This window comes from Cydia splendana, chromosome 17, assembly GCF_910591565.1.
Source record: "Cydia splendana chromosome 17, ilCydSple1.2, whole genome shotgun sequence".
NCBI lineage: Eukaryota > Metazoa > Arthropoda > Insecta > Lepidoptera > Tortricidae > Cydia > Cydia splendana.
The window spans coordinates 17,598,619-17,621,759 of record NC_085976.1 but is presented as its reverse complement, the minus strand read 5'-3'; the positions used below and the strand labels follow the sequence as shown (position 1 = coordinate 17,621,759).

General features: G+C 37.1%; 1 protein-coding gene and 1 long non-coding RNA gene across 3 annotated transcripts in view; one reads left to right on the top strand and one right to left on the bottom strand.

The window, feature by feature from the left end:
* LOC134798902 (phosphatidylinositol 3-kinase catalytic subunit type 3) overlaps positions 1 to 10,797 on the bottom strand; it is a 36,418-nt gene extending 25,621 nt beyond the window's left edge. The window contains exons 1-6 of one of the 2 annotated variants that reach the window (XM_063771293.1): positions 10,636 to 10,797; positions 10,362 to 10,550; positions 9,339 to 9,495; positions 2,919 to 3,056; positions 2,003 to 2,125; positions 1,424 to 1,519 (exon numbers count right to left, since the gene is read on the bottom strand). In XM_063771293.1, the coding sequence (XP_063627363.1) occupies positions 1,424 to 1,519; positions 2,003 to 2,125; positions 2,919 to 3,056; positions 9,339 to 9,495; positions 10,362 to 10,550; positions 10,636 to 10,706 (774 nt within the window). In that variant the 5' untranslated portion in view covers positions 10,707 to 10,797. The remainder of the gene's footprint in view (positions 1 to 1,423; positions 1,520 to 2,002; positions 2,126 to 2,918; positions 3,057 to 9,338; positions 9,496 to 10,361; positions 10,551 to 10,635) is intronic. The other variant, XM_063771292.1, reaches the window with a different exon arrangement.
* The window catches only part of LOC134798948 (uncharacterized), a 283,510-nt gene that overhangs the window by 16,573 nt on the left and 243,796 nt on the right, over positions 1 to 23,141 (top strand). The gene's annotated exons all lie outside the window — the stretch shown is intronic.

The following is a 23,141-nucleotide window of genomic DNA, read 5'->3' as shown; positions in this document are numbered from 1 at the left end:
CCTAATCAAAGGTATAGTATAATAAAACCGGCCAAGTGCGAGTCGAACTCGCGAGCCCCATTTAAATATTTATTACATTCTGTTTTTAGTATTTTTTGTTATAGCGGCAACAGAAATACATCATCTGTGAAAATTTCAAATGCCTAGCTATCACGGTTCATGAGATACAGCCTGGTGACAGACGGACACACGGACAGTGGAGTCTTAGTAATAGGGTCCCGTTTTTACCCTTTAGGTACGGAATCAGAAGAAATATAAACTAATAAACCAGAAGTCAGCGCTCACATAAATGTTAATTAATTATTACGTCATAAATAATTTTGCTTGTGTACTGTGAAAGTAAATAAGATATCAATATCACCTTTAACCTATTTAAGATATGGATATGATGTATTTGGGGTGTGGCTAACTAACCTATGCCCCAAGTTACATAGCAACTAGTGATATCACAACTAGCATAAATATAATTATAAGCAAAAATAAGTTTTTGGCAAAAATTAAATTTTTGGTACAAGCCTTTATCGCTGACTATATTTTACATTCCACATACAACTAATACTCATCGAGACAGTTCTAAAAATCGCAAACAAAATTAGGTTGCGTTGTTTTATCACAGAGTTCCTATGGCCACCTCCTGTCTCCATCATCAGATCAGCTCGATGGTACCATAATATTGCAATGGCACCGACATGATAATTTGCATACGTTATGCAGTATGCAAATTATCATCTTCATCGGAAACCGGGAAGTGGGTCAAATTTAACTTGCAAGATTTGACCCGTACAAACAGTTACATAGGTTACATAGTTACATACAATGGAAGTTAAGTAAAAGCTTGTAAAAATAGCTACACTACAAAACGATGCAAGACTAAAATCATTGAAATACGACATTTTATTAAGACAGTTTAATTGGGATATTATTAAAGACGAATCGTTCTTAACCTTTCAGTGATAGGGGCTCCACAAAATTAAATATTGTTTCGCTATAGGGACCACCACGGACTGAGCAATTCAACAAAAAAGTGTAACCGAAAGAAAAGTGTAACTAGAAGCGTCTCGTTTTGAAAATAAGTCAATATGCGAATTCACGTAAATACTGTACCATCGCTCACACTGTTACTTACCTGTACCTACATGGGTACATCCGTACATCGGTGGACATTATGCCTTTGTAATAAGGTCCACCGATGTACAGGAGTATTGCTGTTTGTACTTAATGCGAGTGTAGCACAGTCTTTTAGATGGGTCTTGGATCTCATATACTCAACTCTCTTGCTTTGAGATATGGGTCACTTTGGATTAGCAAAACAAGAGTCAGAACTACCGGTTCTATGTATATTTGTATACAGGGGTGCTAAGCTAATAGCTTTGCTGACTGTACCTATATCAGTAGGGAAGGGACCACTGACTGTTTACCTTACCTGCTGTATCTCATGGTCCGGCACTGTGACGATCTCCGCTTGTGCGCGGAACTGGTACATTTCGTCGCCATCCTGCTCGTAGTACACGACCGCGTGCTGCAAACACAGACTTATGACCAAAACCGTCGGCTTGAAAACACTGCAAGGAATTACTTAAAAAGGGACAAAAAAAATAGGTCGTCTAATGGGAACAGTTGGAGAATCGTAAACTTTATCGACAATAGGGAATATTACGCAAAACTCTGCGTAGGGGGCGCCACTACCACTATCCATCACAATCTGGGGGTATAAACAAGAAAATCGAAATTTCGTTACCTAACCTCTCTATCACTCTTTCATACCTATTCGAGCGATAAAGAGGCAGATAACTTATGTTCGATTTTGACTTTTCCCGGTAGGCCCTTGTTAACAAACCGCGTTGATGCATCAATGTCATATTTTATTGTCTGTGAAACTTGTCAAAAAACAGTTTAAGGCACAGTACGTATAAGTTACTCTATGGTTTACTAGCTAGCTTAGTGGTGCTCTGTGCATGGCGGCACGGCAGAGCATTGCATTGGCTATAACTAAAGTACTTACGTTGATACCGTCTATGTGGACGGTGGGGAACTCAATCATGAGGTACATGTAGTCAGACCCTCGCTTTTCCTTCTCGTTGATCATCTCGATCTCACGGAACGTGAGCCGGTCCAGCCAGTCCACCTGGAAGTAGACTTGACTATTACAAAATCCTGCTCCTCCAATTATTTCCTCCCATGGGCTGAGTTAAAAATTAGCTAGTTGTCAAGCGGACGCCAGGCTCCCATGAGCCGTGGCAAAATGCCGGAATAACGCCAGGAAGATGGGCTGAGCTAAAAATGTCCAAACCTTTTAATAGGGGGTCGAACTAGAGTCGCACCAAGCTCTGAACTGATTTTGGATTGATAGAGTGTGGAGTGTCATCGTAAACGTAAAAGTACTATGAAAATATGACTATATAAGCGGTAACCTTACACTTTGGTCAGTCAAGTCGGTGCAGAGTTAGCTTAGATGGACTCTAGTTCCAGTAATCAAACTGCCACCTCCTCCTATAGATATTGTTAGGTAAATATTCTAAATATAATTTAAAAATCTTGCATTCATCCCCATATCTTTCACAAACACAGGTGCAAGTATGAAGTAAATGTGTAATATGTAGTGTTCTCAGCTCGTGCCACACAATCATCATCATCATCATTCTAGCCTTCAGTCGCCCACTGCTGAGCATAGGCCTCTCTTCGTGTACGCCACTTATCGCGGTCCTGGGCCAGTCTCATCCAAAAGTGCCCCGCGATTTTCCGAATGTCATCCACCCAACGAGCCAACGGACGCCAGGTGCGTCTTTCATCCGAAAGCGGCCACCAATCCGTCAACATTTTGTATTGTGTGTGCCACCCAATAACAATATAGAAAGTCAGTTTAATTTGTGCAATAACGGCACAGTTAATTACAAGTTTAAAGATCCCACACCACGTACCTTCGGCATATGTCCATTCCTGTGTTTCTTAGCCAACTTGGCTAACCTCTGCATCTGCTCTTTCCCCCGGTCCGGCGCCTTGCCCGGCGTCTTCTCTCCCCCCTCCACTCCCGGCCACACGCGGAGGTCGAACATACCCTTTTTCAAAGAGAAAGAAAACTTCTTCAAGCTCACTCTGAAGGATAGGTAGTATTTCTTACGGAGGATGCTGAACGAATGACCCATTACTACTTTTTAAAAAGGTTGTTGTAGTATTTAGTTGAAGCTACAGGATTTTTAAATGTAATACACGGTTATTTTACTCAGCCTTTATGAGATAATGTGCTAAAGTTCGCTAAAATGTCTGAAATATGCTAAAAACTAGATATATTTGACACTAAACGACACAATTAGCTGAAATAGCACTGTTCCTAAACCCGCTTCCAACGCGTCGGTAGTAAAATCAAAACGATATAACTTTTGTAAATGCTAGGTAACTTTGAAAGTTTTTTGCCAATTTTTACGATGCCAGGGCACTAACATATCAATATCACTGTATGAGCGAGAACGCACTCTCAGTACTACTTCGATTTTTAAACAACACATAAGGAACAACAATTTGTTTTGAAATGTGTTTAAGAAGCTATTAGGCGTTTTTTTACTTGTGTAAAAGACTCTTTCAGGAGTTTAAATGTGTGAAAGTTTAAAAAGCATTTTAAAAGACGTGTTCTATCCTGAGACTTGAGAAAATAACTGGGGGAGTGGCAGATTCCTACTGTTTACTTAAAGTGAATTATCGATCATAAATCAGCGACTTATTGAACCGTCGGTCGTGCACTCGGCTATCTCTAGTTCATAAAAATTGTTCTGGAACACACGTGGATTGGACTTTTGTATTTCTTTATTTGTGCTACTTATGTACTTCAATTATTATGACCCAAGGGTCTCTCTAGTCTCTACTCACGACCTTTGCTTCCTTATCAGATTGGATTACCTATATAGAAATTGGCTATTTTTATTTTCCGTGGGTCGTTTGTGGCCCGTTAACCATAGGTTTGAGACATCTCTTTACCACCCAGCCTGCCGTGGAATATGCCAATTTCAACAATAGGTATGTGTGCTTAGTTTAAACATATCATTGACAAGGACAGTCCACTTGAACAGTCTAGGCATAGACAATGCGGTCACATCTACCGTAACATTCTGACCTAGGTCGATGAAATCTATACCCGCGGTTAAGGTTTTGTACCGTTAAATAATCTACCGTGTTACATGTTATAACAACCTTAAAACGAAGTATTTAACTACAATCTTGTTTTAAAGCATTACAGATTGAGAATGTGGATTCTTTATGGGGTCAATTCAATGCACCTACTACGAGTATAAAACTACGTTAGAGAATAAATTAGTCTCAAAGTGACAACAACAAACTTGTACAAATTAAAAACAAATAATATGGAAACTAATAAATAATACAAAGGTCAATACTCATATTGAGATAATAACATTATGCATTATGTCAATTACCATAACAGTAAAGATTAAATGACTTCGCAATAATGCTGTATTAATGATTCTAATAGCTTTATCAGGTTGAAAGCACTTTAGAATGTACTAGGTACATAATGTACTTATCCATAGTATTATTATAAAAGTGAAAGTGTGTCTGTCTGTCTTTCTGTTACCTCTTTACACTTAAACTGCTGAACGGATGTAGTTTAAATTTGGTATAGAGATAGCTTGAGTCCCGGGGAAGGACATAGGATAGTTTTTGTGTCGGAAATCATCCCTAAAGAGACTGAAAAGGGGGGTGGAATTGGGAGAGTTAATAAATTGCCTGATAATTGATGTAGGCAATTAAGCTTATCAAATTGAATGATTGCTATTACACTTTATCCAGGCGCTATACTTTAGCTTCTGTCTGAACCTCGACAGTAACATTGTCTCTAGTAATAGTAAAAAGACGCTGAGCATGAAATAGACCTTGTTCATTTTAAAAGATAAGATAAAAGATAAAACATTTTATTTGCAAGAACACGGTTACAATAAAAGGTCTTAAAAATATAAAAGTTCCACGTATTCAACCTGCAAGCAGGTGTGCAAATTAACATGCAATGTGTTGCTAAGCATCACTTATTTTTACCTACTTAAAATCTAGAATTCTATACTTATTTACAAATATCATTATTATCCTATTTATTAAAATTATTATTTATGTCAAATACTCCTTAACACTGTAAAAACATTTTTCTTGGAGCCATTGGGTCAACCTAATTTTAAATGCCTCTCTACTTTCTAATTTAATTTCATCAGGTAATTTATTAAACAAGGTTATACACATATTGTAACAGTTCTTTTTATAAATATATGAGTGGCAAGGAGGTTGGTGCAGCAAATTTTTGTATTGTGCCCTTGTGTGTCTTGTACTCGTCTCACTACGAGATGTAAAGAAGTTTGGGTTATCTTTGACAAGTAAGCATGCATCTTTAATGTATTGGCACGGGAGTGGTAGTATGTTAAGTTTTTTAAACAATGGTTTACAGCTTTCTAAAAACCAAGTGTTTTCTATAGCCCGGATACATTTCTTTTGAACAATAAAAACTCGTTCTACGTCTACAGAGTTTCCCCACAGCACTAGTCCATAGCATAACACTGAAGACACGTATCCATGATACGCTATGAGCGCAGCTTGTGTTGAGACCGTTCGTCTCAGTCGCTTCAGAGCAAATATAAATTTATTTAACTTTTTACAAACTTGATCTATGTGGAGTTTCCAATTTAAATATTTATCAATATTAAATCCTAAAAATGTGCACATGTCAACTAAGTATACTTTGGCGTTATCATAATTTATATCTAAAGGTAGTGTGTTATCATTATAATTACAAAATGTCATCGCTTTCGTCTTGTTTATATTAATTTGCAACTTATTTCTCTTGAACCAAGTAATAGCGTCTGATAAGGTTTTATTAACATTGGCCTCAAAAGTGTTCTTGTCGTCTCCTGTTATTACCAGGGTAGTGTCATCGGCAAATATAATACAGTCTTGGCTAATACAATTCGGAAAATCGTTAATTGCAATCAAAAACAGTAAGGGGCCAAGGATACTACCTTGAGGGACTCCAGTATCTTTAACCAAAAATGTAGACCTAAACCTTTCCTTGCATTGGCTCTTATTATTTCTACAAATGATTTTCTCGATTTCCGTACACTGCATTCTGTTTTCTAGATAGCTTTTGATCCATTTGTTAGCATTCCCTCTTATACCGTATAGCTCTAATTTATTCAAGAGAATTGAATGATCAATGTAATCGAAAGCTTTGCTTAAATCAATAAAAATTGCCATTATAGGAAGCTTCTGGTTTAAGCTCTCTGAAACACTTTTCACTAGATTGAAGCAGGCAAGTGTAGTGGATTTTCCCTTGCGAAATCCAAATTGTTTGGGTGTTAGAATATCGTGCTTGTTTAAAAATTCATTCAGTCTCACGTGAAGCGCTTTCTCTAATACTTTAGATAAGACCGGAATTAAAGTTATCGGTCTGTAATTATTCGGGTCTGATTTATCACCCTTTTTAAATAGAGGTTTTACAATCGACAATTTCAACTCCTCAGGAAAGATTCCTTCAGTAAAAGATAGGTTTATGATATGACAGAGTGGGCGGCATATATAAGAAGCACACGACTTTAAGACCATAGTTACAATTTCATCGTGTCCATAAGCTTTACTATTATTCAGTGATATAATGATTTTATAGACTTCACTCTCGTCAACCGGTCTCAAGAAAATTGTATGTGAATTGTTTACAGAGGTATGATATAAAGATTTATTTAATGTCATGTCAGATGAATTATTCCGTTCATTACTTGTTAAGGCTATCAAATATTTATTTAAACAGTTACAAATGTCATCAGGGTCAGAAATTATTTGATTGTCATAATTCAAAATGTCAATTTAGTTTTTGGAATAATCTTTGTATACTGTCGTTGCAATAGTATTCCAAGTAGCTCTACATTTATTTTTATTCTCTTTAATATATTTGTTATTATTAATTTTTTGGGCCCTAAAGATACAAGACTTGAATAAAGAGTTGTATTTTTTAAATTTAAGTTTATTACTCTGTCGGTTTACGGTACTTGCTCTATATTTAAGATATAACTCACGTTTTGTTCTGCTGGATTTTCTTAAACCTTTCGTGAGCCATTTTATTTTCTTTGAGCGATTTGTAATTTTTATTCTAATAACAGGAAAGCATAGTTTGTAAAGTAAACAGAATATATTATAAAAATTGTTAAATGCTTCTGACATCACATTTGAGTTAAAAACGTCATTGAAAGAAAGAGGTGACATATATTGGAGAAACTTCTGTATATTTTCCTTATTGTAATCCCTTTTGAATTCAAACCAAGTCGAAAATAACTTTGGCTTATTCAATTTTATCTCTAGTAGCTGAGCCGACTCATGGTCCGAAAGTCCTAAATATACCAGTTCAGCATCAGCGCTCTTTGTATTACTTTAGCCTTTTTACTCGGACAATACATTTCTGGTTCATATATTTCCCTAATTCCTTTTTTTTTTTGTGTGTCCGTTTGCCAGGTGGCAAAGGCCTCCTCCAATCTTTATGTTGTTGTTGTTGTTTTATATGTTGTTGTTGTTTATTTCTTTTTCTTAAATGGAGGGTGTTGGTCGTTTTCCCCCACGGGGACCAGCCGGCTTGGGGGAGGTTGTTTTTGTTGTTTTTCTTTGTGATCAGTTGGTTGTTTTGATTTTGATTTCCGGTTTTTGTTGTTACTTGTTAGTTTTTTGAAGATGGTCCAGGTGTGGGTTCAGCCATTGGTCTTACTAGGTAGTCTTTCATGCTATTCCTGTTCATCCTCTTGGGCTCCTCCCTTACTTCTGGCTGCCCAGGTTTGTCCTGATTCTGGGGTGAAACAGTACTAACACGCTTCCTTTTTTCGCGAGTATTTCCAGGCGTGTCTGTTATAATCAACTTGTCAAAGCGAATGTATGCCTGCTTTCCCTTTTTTATCTCTTCCTGTTGTTGTGCTATAAGTTCTTTCCTTTTGTTCAAAATGTCTTTAGGATAATCTTCGCTGACATAAACATTTTTTGGTAGAAGTTTCTTGTTTTTAAACAGTTCAAATTTTCTCCATGCAAGGGTTACAGAAATAAGGATAGGCCTATGTTTATCTTTGACAGGCTTCCTAGTCTACGAACATTGCTTATTTCCCATTTGTCCCATTTCTCTATGTCTGCTTTCTCATTTGCAGTATTAAGGGTTTCTAAAACTTTCTCCAGAAGTTGCGTGTGGTTACTCTCCGATTCTTCTAACCCATATATTATTATATTATTTTTCTTTTGCTCTAATTCCATATACTTTATCTTCGTTTTCAGGGTAACAACCTCTTTTTTCAGTTCTTGATTTTCCGCCAAAAGTGGTTTTAATTTAGCGTCTATAGTGGCAGAAATATTGTCAGTGATGGATTTTGTAATGCTTTCTGTTTGTTTTTTAAACTGCTCTTCAAGTTTCGCCATGATAGTGTCCATAATTTGGTTTTCCATTTTGTTTACACTTGTGAAGTCTTATAACTGAAACTGTGGGTAGGTAGGTAATGTTTTGACAGCTGTCGGAAGTCTATGTTATTTTCGTGTGGCAGCCCCAGCTGTCAAACGTCAATCTTCGACAATCTATACGTAGTGACTGTTATACTTATATATACGGTTCTTGTTCGTATTTCACTGTTTTCTTGCACTAATCACTTGTATTTGTCACTGAAAACACTTTAATTCAGCTTTAGGTAGATGGATTTGTATTTTTACGTAATATTTTCGCCAGATTCTTAGAAGTTGCTGCACTTTAGATTAAAATTCCAGGAGACTTGCAATCACACGTCATACTTTTGACAGGTCGGAACCGGAAATTTTTCGCTCTTCGAGCTTAGAGAGAGAGAGGTAAGCTCTTTGTATTACTCGCAATTAAATCTATACAGGAGTTTAACCTGGTCGGACTTTTTGTATGAATGTTAAAATCGAAGTTCTGTAAAATACTTAATAATTCTTTTGTATGTGAATTATCTTTTAATATGTTTAAGTTCCAATCGCCACAGATTATAATCTTTTTTCGTTTAAACTTTTCTGTGACAAAGTGTAATAATACTTCTAATTTATGCAAAATATTATGTTTAATAAGGTACAGAAATGTTCACATACTTAGCTAAATATTTACTTGACACTTGTTCACACATCCTCTGGGAACTTAGTAAATTAGTTATCTCTATTTCTAGGGTTATAATGTAACATAGCTGCACCAAATAGGGCCCGTTTCTTAAGATTGTTAACTTCCGAAATTTCATACTTTTATAAGTGTAAAGCGGTTCGAATTTTGCGTCCATGTCTGCAAGTACCATAGACAAAAATACTTGCTGCCTTATTGTGAAACCTACCTGTCTCAACATGCCATGTTTCCCGAAGAAGGATATAGTGGTCCCGCCCACAACCATGAGCTTCCCCGGGCCGGCACAATCGTAAATGGTCATGGCCAGCATGGCGTTGCGGGGGAGGTCGCTGTAGTATACAGGCAGGGTCACCCATTCATTCCAACTGTAATATAAAGAAGCATTGACGAAGTAAAAAACCAGCCAACTTTGGTTTTGTTTCGGTTGGACACTATTGTGTACATATGTGTCTCAAGTTTCAAATGATACTGATATCCTAGGACAAAGGATACAAATGCCAAGGGCAATATTGCAGTATGATCTGTTGCTGTTACTTATACATATACTGGTGGTAATGCAAGTTCAACAAAGTTTTTAGGGTTCTGTACCCAAAGGGTAAAAACGGGACCCTATTACTAAGACTCCGCTGCCTGTCCATCTGTCTGTTACCAGGCTGTATCTCATGAACCGTGATAGCTAGGCAGCTGAAATTTTCACAGATGTATTTGTGTTGCCGCTATAACAACAAATACTAAAAACAGAATAAAATAAATATTTCAGTGGGGCTCCCATACAACAAACGTGATTTTTTTGCCGTTTTTTGCGTTATGGCACGGAACCCTTCGTGCGTGAGTATCCGTGAGGTACCATAATATTCCATTGTCACCCAACTTACATATGTATGTGAAATTTCACCTCAATCTCAAGCTCAAGGGAAGTTTAATTTAGCTTACAAAATTTGACCCGAACATACATTCATACAAACATTGTATTTATAACAATCCAATGTAGTGAACTAAAACTCTAATAACATCATAGGTGTATCATAAATCCTTTAGAATTTGGAACCAACTCTTTCAAAAAGTTTCATAACAAAAAACACACTCTAATTCATCCATTTGGGAGATACACAATGTCATGTTAATTTATTGAAAACTTTCAGCATAGGGAAATAAAAGATAAGCGACAATCCCTAATTAAAACAAAAATCGTACTCATACCAAAGATTACTTGTGTTAAAAATCAACATACTTCCATCTATTAGTGAAGGCCTTGTACGACGTAGTGACTGGCAGCGCCAAGGGAACACCATCGCTCAACACTTGGCAACTCACGTAGAGATCGGAGCATCCTTCTTGATACAAGCCAGAAAACTTCAACATGGGATCCGAGAGCAACTTATCATACTCTGGCTTCGCACGTTTACCCTCTAAAGTTCCTCTAAAACAGAAAGGTATGAATAGTTTCTGTAACTTGACAAAAAACAAAGGTATGTTGTAAACATAACGGATAGTTCATAACACACATTTTTATCTCCAATTTGTGATCCAATGATGAACTGTACACGTAGTAAAACTTATCATCTATGTCGTTCATAGTGTAATTATAATGTTACGAAGATTTTTATACAATTTTAATCGAAGTGTTACAACTTCTCCGTATTTATAATGAAATGCAAATGCAATCTAAATAAAATGAATGACAGCTACAGCTTGTTTTGACAGTGACAGTTCTAAATGGTACAGATAAGCTAGCTATGCTACTATAAAAACCGCTTTTAAGGTTTTGTGACTAACTTATTAGCGCTGTAAACCTTAGAGCTCAAATAGCTTTTATTTGTTAGCTGTTTAAGACAGTCAAATAAACGTCTTCAAATAGCATTGTAACGTAATTTTCAAACGTGTTTACTAACAACTCGATTGATCTGAAACGTCAGCGACATTTGACAAATGTCAAAAATTATAAATGAAAAGGTTATGTTTTGCTTGCAATCTTCCAATTCTTCCAGTTAAATAAAGCGATAAATATTATTCAAGAAAGTAATTATACTATTTTCATTATCATTCACCTTTACCAATTGTTTTTGGTTTATTATTGTCAGTGAAAACAGCTGCCATCGTCAGATTGTGTTGTTCATTCTGTACAAAATAACTTTTCTTTGCAGGATCATGACGAAACTACTAGAATGGATATCGGTGCTCTCAGCGGTGCTAGCAGTCTGGTATTCCCTCGTCGGTGGTTACGTAAAGCACCCAGTGATAGAAGCCAACATGAATCTAATATTGATATCACCTATAATCTTTGTGATTTTGTTTGGATTATACGCGGTAACTGTTATCTTGTATCGAGTTTTTACGTTCAATAATTGCGAAGAAGCGGCGAAAGAGTTGCAAAAAGAGATTGTGGAGGCTAAGAAGGACTTGGCAAGCAAGGGCCTTAGTTGGTGATGCCATACATTCCATAGACTAAGATACATGTAAGGATAATTTGTAAATTTTATATTATATATTTAATGAAGTTGACTACAGACTTTTAATATGGCTGTGATGGTCTTCTCCTGCAACTCATGTTAGGTAAGTTATGCCAAAGCTCTTTTGTAGGGTTGGGTTAGGGCACGGGTCTCCAAACTTTTTTACCCGAGGGCCATATTGCGCCTCTGAAACTATCGCGTGGGCCACCGTCGGCGCCGGTGGGAGGTTGGTGTGGGGTCTATTTGGTTGCTGCTGTTAGGACCGAACCCCTGGAGCCTGGCTCCCGTGGGCCGGATGCTTTAGGTGCCGGCAGGCCGGATTGGAACATGACGCGGGCCCGGGTTTGGAGACCCCTGGGTTAGGGTAAAAATGGGACCCTATAACTAAGACTCCACTCCTAAGACTAAGAGTCTATCCGTCTGTCTGTCTGTCACCAGGCTGTATCTCAAGGATAATCAGATTTCTGTAATGTTTTCCTTCACTGATAAGCAGTAGGTATACTCAGCCGGGCTAGCACATGTTAGGCCTACAGATTTGGTATATTTCTTCGTACTAGAAAAGTGGAAACAATATGACCGTTTATTTTAACACATTTAATACTGGGGTCATAATTAGCTGCTGTATTATTTTTGTATACAAAATTCAACAAAATGTATAATGATAAGAAATAATTCAATTTTTTTGTCTTAATTTATTAATCTCACAATTTAAAGTTCATTCATTCAAGGTGAAACAAACAATAAAACAATGATATATTTTATTAAGATTTATTTTAAGCTAGTTAAAAGTTAATTTATTTGCATAGAATATTTACATTTGGATTACTTACAATGTATGTATTAAATACAATTTTAATGCCTTAAACTCAAACATAACAGGCATTTCATAATATTAGATTAGCAAACAATTCTATAAAATTATTCAAAACAAACTTGTTTTTAGTTGACATAAATTGGTCCTTTTTGGCTTGAAGCAACAAATTTATTTATTCTTAATTAAATAAAAAATATTTTGATGGCAACACTTTAATGCCACATCTTTGCCACGCACTTTCTGTGATGTGAGAGCTGTGTTTCTAGCCAGTGGCTGATAACAGCCACCATGCCAACTTGTGTCTTACGCATATTTCACTTCCATGCCTGGAGCATAGAGCTCTAAGGACTCCACTCTGGCCGGCAATAACATTATTATCATGAGGTAATTTAATAAAGTGTTACTATCTAAATACACTTAGTAAAGAACTTAATCATTAGGAAAATAACTTTTACATAAAGCTCAAATAACCATCAAAATGAGCAACATTTTGCCACAATTTGGACCTTGAACATACAATTAAATTTAAAATTGCACCTTAACTCTATTTACAACAAACTTTAAAGCTGTTTTTTTCTTATCAATACAATATGCAAAGTATACAACCGGCAAAATATCACATACCTTATTGTGTATTATCATTGGAAGTGCAAGGGGGAAACAACGTTTAGCCTATAGGCTGGATTCTCTTGATAGGTGTTATAGCTAGGTGTATTCAGATAATTTCTGACTAGTTCAAAATGTTGGCTTATTCCCAAAATAATCCATTATTCCATATTGTTGAGTTTCTGGAATTATTTGAAATTCTAAACTTTTAGAATCACCCGAATACTAGACTAAAAAAAGTTACAATTGGGTAAGACTTAAAAAGCAGTTATTATATTAGGTAACACAGGAGACAATAAGTATACAGTTCAAAAAACGTAACAATTACAAATTTTGTGTTAGAATTACAATTTCGTCTTGAAAATCATATTTTTAAAGGTAAGGTTTGTAAAGAAGTTTTGGTAACTCCGGAGACATTTTTAGTAACGCCAGAGACGTGAAAAGTGTCGGTCTAAAAGTTGAATCAAGAATAATTTCAAGTTGAAGTAAAAAGTTGATTCGCCCTTTTCAGCAAGAAGAAGAATTTAAACCCTTTGACAAAGAATGAAGGATGTAGAAGCGCCTAACTATGTCTAGCGCATCTACTACAGGGGTCTCCACGTCTGAAGCTCATGGGCAATATGATATTACTAATGTATTTACACAGTACCAACTTAAAATGATTCAATGCTCAGAGTCACCCATATTCTTTTTCTAAGGATCTACTACTCTGTTTTAGCTGATGACAGTGTCATAGTCTTCGAACTAAGACTTTCAGTCTTTCGTTCACCTTTCGTTCCTCTTCTCATCTCATCAAGAATTGAATCACAAAATAAATAAGCAAATTAACGTTATTTTAAATAACATTCAAGAAAAAAAGTGGCTGACATTTCTCGTGCGCGATTAGAATCAGCATGCGTGTGTAATGGAGGCCCCTGCTCTAATTCATCACACTTCTGGTCCAATTCAAATTATACATGGTGTTCCCTCAATCACCTCGTTTATAATATATAGGTGGATCAACTTTGTGGTGTTGTTATTCTTTCCCGTTGTCCAAGAGACAACAGTGGTACAGTTAAAAAAGAATTGTATACCGGTTTTGTACTAACGTACTTAGTAGATGGTCTATTGTGACAATGGCTTGTATTTAAAATGATTGGTAAATTTAAATACTGATTTTATATCAGGGTTTTAAGAGTTGTATAGGGAAAGTAACCTTGGCAACGAGTTACACTAAAAAGTTGATTCACCCTAATACAATGATCTACTTTAGATAATTACAGAGCTACTGGGACGCTAGACTAGACATTCAGGTTTTGAACAGCCATATATTATGTAGTCTAGGTTTTCTAATTTAAACCACAATTGATTAATTAGAATATATCTAAAGTCTATCGACGTTGGTTGAGAAATCATCTTCATACGTGGCTTTCCATCAAAGAAGCGTCCTTAAGCATGAGGACCCTTCAGGCATGGAACGCCACATATTTTCTTCCGTCAGTGACCATAACTATGAGGGTAGTTTTGATTGCTGTTTTCTAGTGGAACATGAAATATATAAATACATAGTATCAATGAATCATCGGTGAATGCCTCTATTTACAAATAATGTGCTAAATCATGTTTTTTTCCAAACCTAGCAATACACACATTACATTACACTATATTACAGCCCTCTAATCTACATACCCTTTCAAGTTATGCAATTTAAACATAATAATAGAAATACGAGTATCAGCTATAGGACATTTTAGAAGAGACTGCTAGTCTGTTGACTTGAAGTGATGTGTTATGATTCATTATTGTCAAAGTTGTATACAAAAAGCAGATAAATCTTAAATAATAATAATAATTTCAGCCTATATATGTCCCACTGCTGGGCACAGGCCTCCTCTAATGCGCGTGAGGGCTTGGGCTATAAAAAAATTAGAAATCTTTATCGAAATAAAAAAAAGTTTTGTTTTGCATTAAGATGAACCTCGCAAAACATTTATTGTTTAATATAAGAGCAGCGGATTTTATACACATTTCAATATGCTAGCATGCATTGTATCTATCTATGCATAAGTGACTTTTGACTGAAAAGGTCTGAAGTAGGTAAATAATTTGTTTAAATCAGCTACTATACAGCGGATGATATGATGTAGATTTAAAGCTACAATTGAGGTATCTAACTACTTAGTGAAGGATTTAGAAGTGAGAATTATTTAATATTTATCTATAACTAAAATTCTTTTATTTCGTATAGTTATAATTTATTCATGATATACCTATATTGCCATGTCCATATTTTACCCGTTCATTCTATATTAATATATTATGTTGTTACATTTTACTAGTTTCATAATTCTTTATTAAAACATCCAAAATAATTTCAATGTAGCATTTTTCGGACGTTTCGATCCATAAAATAAAACTTTCAGACACTTTGCTCGGTAACACAGGAGACAAAACTAAAGAAGCTATTAGACAGATTTCGTTGTCTTTCATAAATCGCAATAATTGTCAGTAACAAATAAAATAAACAGCAATAAATAAAATATTATAGTAATAAATATTAAAATATGTAGAGGAAAGGTAACGCAGGAGACAGCAAAAATGTAATGCATATATTGGTCGGTCCAAATAAAAAGAACACTACATTTTTCCGTTGCCTCAAGAATTCAGATAGGCACGAGGCACGAATGAATTTCATAGTCGATGTACCTGAGGCGAAATCTGTTTTAACAATTTGATACGGTTATGATTTTATTTTGATACGACCTTGAGTCATGTCGACAGGCATCTCACGCGCACCAATAAGCGCGAGCGAGATGCCTTATAAGACGTGTTCTGAATTTCTGATTGGTTTCGTGAGGACCAATCAGCGTTAGCCACTTATGCTGATTGGTGTAGCAGCGCGTGCTGACTGAGGTTCGTAACAAAATAAGATGAAAATATGTTTATTTGTGACACGAGTTCCTTATGGCGGTTGGCACACTTGGCACTTACGCTATTATTAACGACGCTCCAATACTAATGCGGTGCTACGTGATGTACTTAAGCGCCGACCGCCATAAGCTACCTTTTCTCGTGGAAAGTCACATTTGATTGCTGCAAAACCTCAATTTATAATAACTAATTAACAGTTAAACAGAAACACCAAATTGGATTTAACTAGTTGCTGTCCGCTGTGTGCATTGCAGCAAAACCACAACATATTGGCGAATCAGAATCGGCCTCCGGGTATCTCTCCAGGCGGCCCATACTCATGAATAAAATATAACGGTCAACTTTTATAAGTTTCCGCCTATCTAGGTATATTTCGTGTCGCTAACTAAGGAGTTGAGAAATATTGTGGTTTTATTTTAAGGTAAACTATGTTTACTATCAAGTGCGCGGTTTTATGCGGTAAACGTAGCGTTAAACGCAATGCATTTGTCGCACACCCATTTTATGGTAACACCATCTAATGACACTTCATTGTTTTACACGGTAAACGCAGCGGCAAGGGGTCATCCATTAATTATATCACACGTTTAGGGGGGAGCAAGAAAATGTGACATGTTGTGACGGGGGCAGGCGGGAGTGACACACTATGTGACGTCACTTTAACTTATTTAAATTACCTGTACAGTTAAATAACAAATTTTTACAACGATAAACATTTTTATTCGTTTTATTTCCTTTCCTGATCAGCTTTGGGTTATAAAATTACTAATACATAATTTCTTTTTTCAAAAATATTTTGATAAAATAATAATAGGGACAACCTACTTGTCCTACTTGATTCGATTTGCCCATCAAATTTGCAGGGGGGGAGCCCCCCTGGTGTAACGTCACATTTTTTCAACGTTGACGTCACATTTTTTTGCCAAATGTGACCAGGGTGTGACAATGAGGGGGGGGAGGGGTCAAAAAACCTACAAATTCGTTCCTACATTCCGTTGACGCATGCGTTTAACGCTGCGTTTATCGCATAAAACAACCGCGCGCTTCAAGGTGTTTTTTCTAACTTAATAATAATTTTACATAAACTGTGACTGTGAGCTTACAAATGACACAAAATAGGAGCTTTTCATAAACTGAAATAGATGTCATATACTAAAAGTGGCAAAGCTCTCCAGGGGGCCTACCGCGAACACCGTCTTTCTCTTCTACTCCCATTAAGGCGTAATTAGAGTGACATAGAAAGACGCACCCAATTTGCGAACTTCGGTTTACGCGGTTACCTAGCCCAGTGGCGGAGAGGCCAGATTCGAACCGGGCGTCTTCAGCTTGCGCGGCTAACGCCCTGAGGCCCTATAGGTACTGCGAAACACGTTCGACGCGTTGCCTCCCTGTCACACTTAAGTACAAATTTACAAGTGCGACAGAGAGGCAACAAGTCGAACGAACGTGGTTCGCGGTAGATCCTCAGGACCTCTAGGCCACCCCGTCACGGCCCGACCCGCAATTTCTCGAGTACCAACTCTGTATCTTTAGGTATTTAAATAAAAGTAAACAAAATGTACCCTCAAATGGCTCATTAAGCCAGTTGAGGGTAAATGAAAACATTACATGATCAAATAATGTAGGTCAGGTCGTTCAGTGACTGATCCAGGCGGTTTTGTATTTGGTCGGTTAACCAATAAACCCGAAAATGCACAAATTGTTTGTTTACTTTTTTTTTAATACCTAAAGATACAGACTATATATGCAATCGTAGACTTAAGTAGAAATCAAATCCTTACATTTATTGTTGTATATTAGGTTAGGCTCAGCTTTTTTTGCACCTAGCTATGTCATTTGGTAAGCCCAAAGTGTTCACGTAAGTCAGTGTTTGTCAACTTTTTTCATGGTTCGACCCTCTTGGCATAAGAACATTTTTCTCAACCCGGAAACAGGTTGAAAAACACTGAATATGTTTCTTATTATTATTCTATACATTCTATCGGACACATCACATTTAAACGTCAAAACGAAAATCAAATAAGATACACAGAACTACTTGGTATTTACTTAAAATTGGTCCGAAACTTTGCTCACAATATTTAAACATTAAAGTTCAGACTGAGGATTAAAATATGTAATAAATTTATTAATAGTACAGTCGAAGTGGAAAGTGCTAAATGTCAAGGCCAAGGACTATTATAATACGAACGTGTACACAGTAAACAGTAACCCACTGTATGATCCACGCCACAATGAACTCAGGATTTTGTTGGACAACTTTGTTAGTTCTTTAGGATATTCAAAGGATATTTGGCTTGGCACCGACTTCAAACGTATCAGTTGCTAGCGCATATAAAACGGGATGATATTCTTTTTGAAGTCGGTATTATTTTTTTTTAAAGATTAATTTTATTAATGTCTTTTTGTCAAATAAAGAGTTTACCAATAGTACTAAAACGGGTCACTCACGTATTTTAAGTCGAAGATTGCTCGACATGTTCGCTCCGTAACGGGGAGCTTTAACGGGACCACGCGTTGGCGGACCGACGCAGCTCGCTCTCTTGCTCGGCGCGGGCGACGTAGACGGGGAGGCGAGAAACTACCCTCGTTTTCGGCATTATTGTCAAATGATGGGCACACAACACTCACCACGTCATTCGGTAAAGGTTCGTCCACACTGACCACCGACGTAGTACCCAAAACAGCTAAAAAATTGTCACATTAGGCGTATCGCACATTGGTGCGTGTGAGATGCTTAATGACATGAATAACGGTACCTAGTTAAATCAGAATCGGCCTTTAACCTTTTGAATGCCAAGAACACCTAAAGTCGTCGTTAAGTCGTGCCCACAGCGCCATGGACTGCTATAGGTATTATGACGTACGCTGTCTAAGTAACCGTCACACTTTCAAGTAAGGATTACCATAGTTCGCTTGCGCCTGGGACCTTAGCGGCTCCGTGACGTTTTTGTTTATAACGGAAAGCATTCAAAGGGTTAATACAGTAACTTTATACATTTAAGGTTCCGTCACACAGGCGCGTTTTCCGGGCTGAGCGTGAGCGGGGCGCGCCGCTTTTACATATATGTATATGTAAAAGCGGCGCGCCCCGCTCACGCGCCGCCCGCATAACGCGCCTGTGTGACGGAGCCTTTAGCGTTTGCGTCAAATCCGGTAGATCTCATTTTTTGCAGACTTGTTTATGATGTTGGCCCGATGAATAATCAAAGTTTGTGACCTCGAGCGCCGAACGCGACTTTGTCAAAAATCGAAGAAACCGCGAAAATTCGTTTTTTTTTTTAAGATTTGGGCGATTATAACCCTAAAGGACTAGATTTTGATAGTACCTTCTCAAGACGTTTTTAAAGTAGACAAAATTTGCTAGACTACCCCGTTACGACAAAGTTACGGGATATTGCGTGTAAGCGCTGGTGGCCTAGCGGTAAGAGCGTGCGACTTCCAATCCCGGAGGTCGCGGGTTCAAATTCAAACCCCGGCTCGCACCAATGAGTTTTTCAGAACTTATGTACGAAATATCATTTGATATTTATTAGTCGCTTTTCGGTGAAGGAAAACATCGTGAGGAAACCGGTCTAATCCCAATAAGGCCTACTTTACCCTCTGGGGTGGAAGGACAGATGGCAGTCGCTTTCGTAAAAACTAGTGCCTACGCCAATTCATGGGATTAGTTGCCAAGCAGACCCCAGGCTCCCATGAGCCGTGGCATAATGCCGGGATAACGCGAGGAAGATGATGATTTTGTGTAAACCTACCTGTATGTAGGTATACTGTACAACATTAAAAGCCCGAGCATCTTGCACCGTCACCCTTCGCCTTCGCCTGTCAGGGCTTAGCACTGAATTCGGCGTTTATTTATAACCAACACGAGTTGTTCAAATCGATATGGTCGAGTAGGTACATAGGTAGGTACGACTACGACCGAAATGTCTTGCCGTACCTAAATATACCTATTCGAAAATTTTATTAATATTTAGGCACTAACCACAAATAGGGGACTGATCAACGTCACCCAGCAGTGACTAAGAAACTTCCCGTGTTATTAACCCGTGGAGCGCCCTAGTATCACACATGTGATACCTACTAACTCAATTAGGGTCGTAGCGACTCAGTATCAGACATGTGTTACTACCTTAGAGGATATAACTAACGGAGACGCCATGTCTAAAATTTTCGGTACAAAATAGTCTGCCGTTTTTTGCGGGGGAGGGGCACATCAAATGTATAGGTACGTCATGTCAGATAAACGTCAGTCCATACATATGGTTGACAAGTTGTTGACCATTGGCCGCCTATTTTCGACAGAGGGGAACGCCTGTTAATGGCGGCTCCATTGTTAATTACTCCGAGGTTACTACAGATCAGCATGGGTCAAATTGCTTTGCATCAATTTGTTGTATGGTGGACGTTCGACGGGTTAAATTTAGCGACAAAACACTTCAATAGTAATAAACGGTTTGGTACAGCGCCTAAGGTGCATGTTCACAATATCTGAACCCGCACTCTAACAACCTGACAATAGAGACGTGTTCAGATATTTGTGAGCGCCTTAGCTGCTCCGATATATCTGATGGCGACTGTACAAAACGATCCAGGGTATAAGGCGCTTAGCACACTGGACACGATTCGCATGTCGGTATAATAGGTACGTGCATAGCGTTGAGGTTTGGTTGTCATATGACTAAATATATTATAATAATATACTGTGAGGCTGGCATGGAAATCACATGAATCAAACCTATTTTCCACTTTGACTGTACCTAAAGAGAAATATTTGGCATGTTGGAACAGTTTTGTGGAGCTTTTTAATAACAAAACTTCCGTGAGATACAGACATATTAAATATATTAAGAACGGGTCACTCACGTATTTTAAGTCGAAAAACGCTCGACATGTCGTCATGTTTCGACTTAAAATACGTGAGTGACCCGTTCTTAATATATTTAACAGTTTTGTGGAGCCGTTTATCAATAGTTTACGATACTTTTGTGGGCCCGTAAACCGATAGTTAAACTTTATTGCGATTTCCTTAGTTTACGCCACAACTGACGAAAGAATAAAACCCATTCGAACTTTCATGCATTTCGATATCAGTGATCTCATTTTGTTACTATCCTCCTAAGCCCAGCCATACAAATGAAAAATCCAAAATTTGCCACTAAAATTTGAACCTAAGTATATTAGTGTAGGAATAAGAGTTGATTTTACGTTGTTGGAAAATTGAATGAAACAAAGCAAAAGCTACTCTATTCCAATTAAATAGGATTTCAATTTCATTGAACTGAAGAGGTACTATAGGTAGGCCCGTGGGCCCACGCGCGTCCATTGCTTGAACCAAAACGTGGTTGCTATCTTTCAGTGAAATATTTTCGCAGAAAAATGTATATCCTGATTTAACTCGCGGAGTATATATAGGTATACCCTTTCTTTCATGTTAAAATGTACTTTAGTAGGTATACAGTGTGGAAAATATTTATGGTCCCCCTGGAGGGAATGTGCCTTAAAAAGTTAAAACCTTAAGCTAGCTCATTTTACTTAAAGGAAACATTATTTTATTTAAAAAAGGAAACAAAACTGTATTCAAGTGTTTTTTAAAATTCGCTTGTCTCGCCCGGGAATCGAACCGACTAAAAATTACAAAAAAACACTTGCTATTTTATTCTTCTGTTCGATAAAGTTAATGTTAATGATAACATTTCTCCAAGAAACATTTAGTAGGTACTGAAAAATATTTTTAAACAAGCGAAAATGAAAAAAAAAATCTTTGAATGTAGTTTTGTTTCTTTTTAAAAATAAAAGAAATTTTTCTTTAAGTAAAATGAGCTAACTTAAGGTTTCGAGGCAATTTCCTTCCAGGGCCCATAATTTTTTTCCACCCTGTAGGTATAATTCCAATTTCCATTTTCCTTTCGACAGTTGAAACATTATTCATTTGTATAATCCGCGGCTCAGAGGGCCTACCGCGAACCACGTTCGACGTGTTGCCTCTCTGTCGCACTTGTAAATTCGTACGTAAGTGTGACAGGGAGGCAACTCGTCGAACGTCGTTCGCGGTTGGCCCTCAGAGCTGAGGGATTTCCTTTTCAATTCAAATTGTTTAAAGCAATCTCGCTACAACCCACTTTTGTTAGTGTACAGTCGACGTCAAAGATATGTTTAAATTTTTCGCCTTATTATAATGGCATAAGGTGCAAAAGTGTAAACGTATCTTTCACGTCGACGTACCTACGTTACATTGTAGTTATTTTATAGACTAGATTGCGGTGAAATCCATTGGGATCTGATATTTTATAGCCATCGTATGTCCTCCTCCCCCAAATCTTCCCCATTACACCAACCACCATCCACCATCCTTGCATTTGGGCATTAGCCTCCTAATGCCCAAAGTCCTACCTAAAGTACTTATTTTTAATGTTTCGTTTTTTTTTTTTTTTTCGTTCAATTTTCAAACAAAACCAAAATCAACTCTATTCCCTGCACTAAAGGTTAAATTTTCCGTGGAAAATTATGGGTTTTCCATTTGTATGGCTGGGCCTTAGGAGGTTAGATAAATAAACGAAGACACGTCGAAGGACCGTAAAACCACCCACCTAAAGTCCATAATAAACTGAAATATCTTTATATAATTATAGTGTGTATTTTTAGGCATTTAAATAAAAGTGAACAAATTTCTACCCTCAAATGACTCCTTAAGCCTGTTGAGGGTAAATGAAAACATTACACGATCAAATAATGTAGGTTAAAGTCAGGTCGTTCAGTGACAGACCCAGGCGGTTTTGTAATTGGTTGGTTAACCAATAAATGTTATAACTACCCGAAAATGTACAAATTATTTGTTTACTTTTATTTGAATACCTAAAGATACAGAGTATAGGTACTGACGATTTGAATGACACATTTCTTACGCAAAGTACCTACTTTCAAAAATGAAAGAAAAAAAAACTCAAATATATAACGAAAAATAACATGAGTTTCATACTTAATTACGAATTGAACTTGTGGGCCATAGATATAGTAATTGGACCATAGTTGAGTGGGTAGTGGGGGGTACTTGTAATTATTAAAGTAGAAACACACTCATGTTTACACTATACCTTTTTGACGGACTGTTAAAGGATTTTAACCTCGAACATAAGGCCTATAATAGTCTCACAACTGTATAACGAAATCTCTCTTGACTATCCTTATCCTTACAAAATGACTCACTATAGTCCGGATGACTACCTTTTAA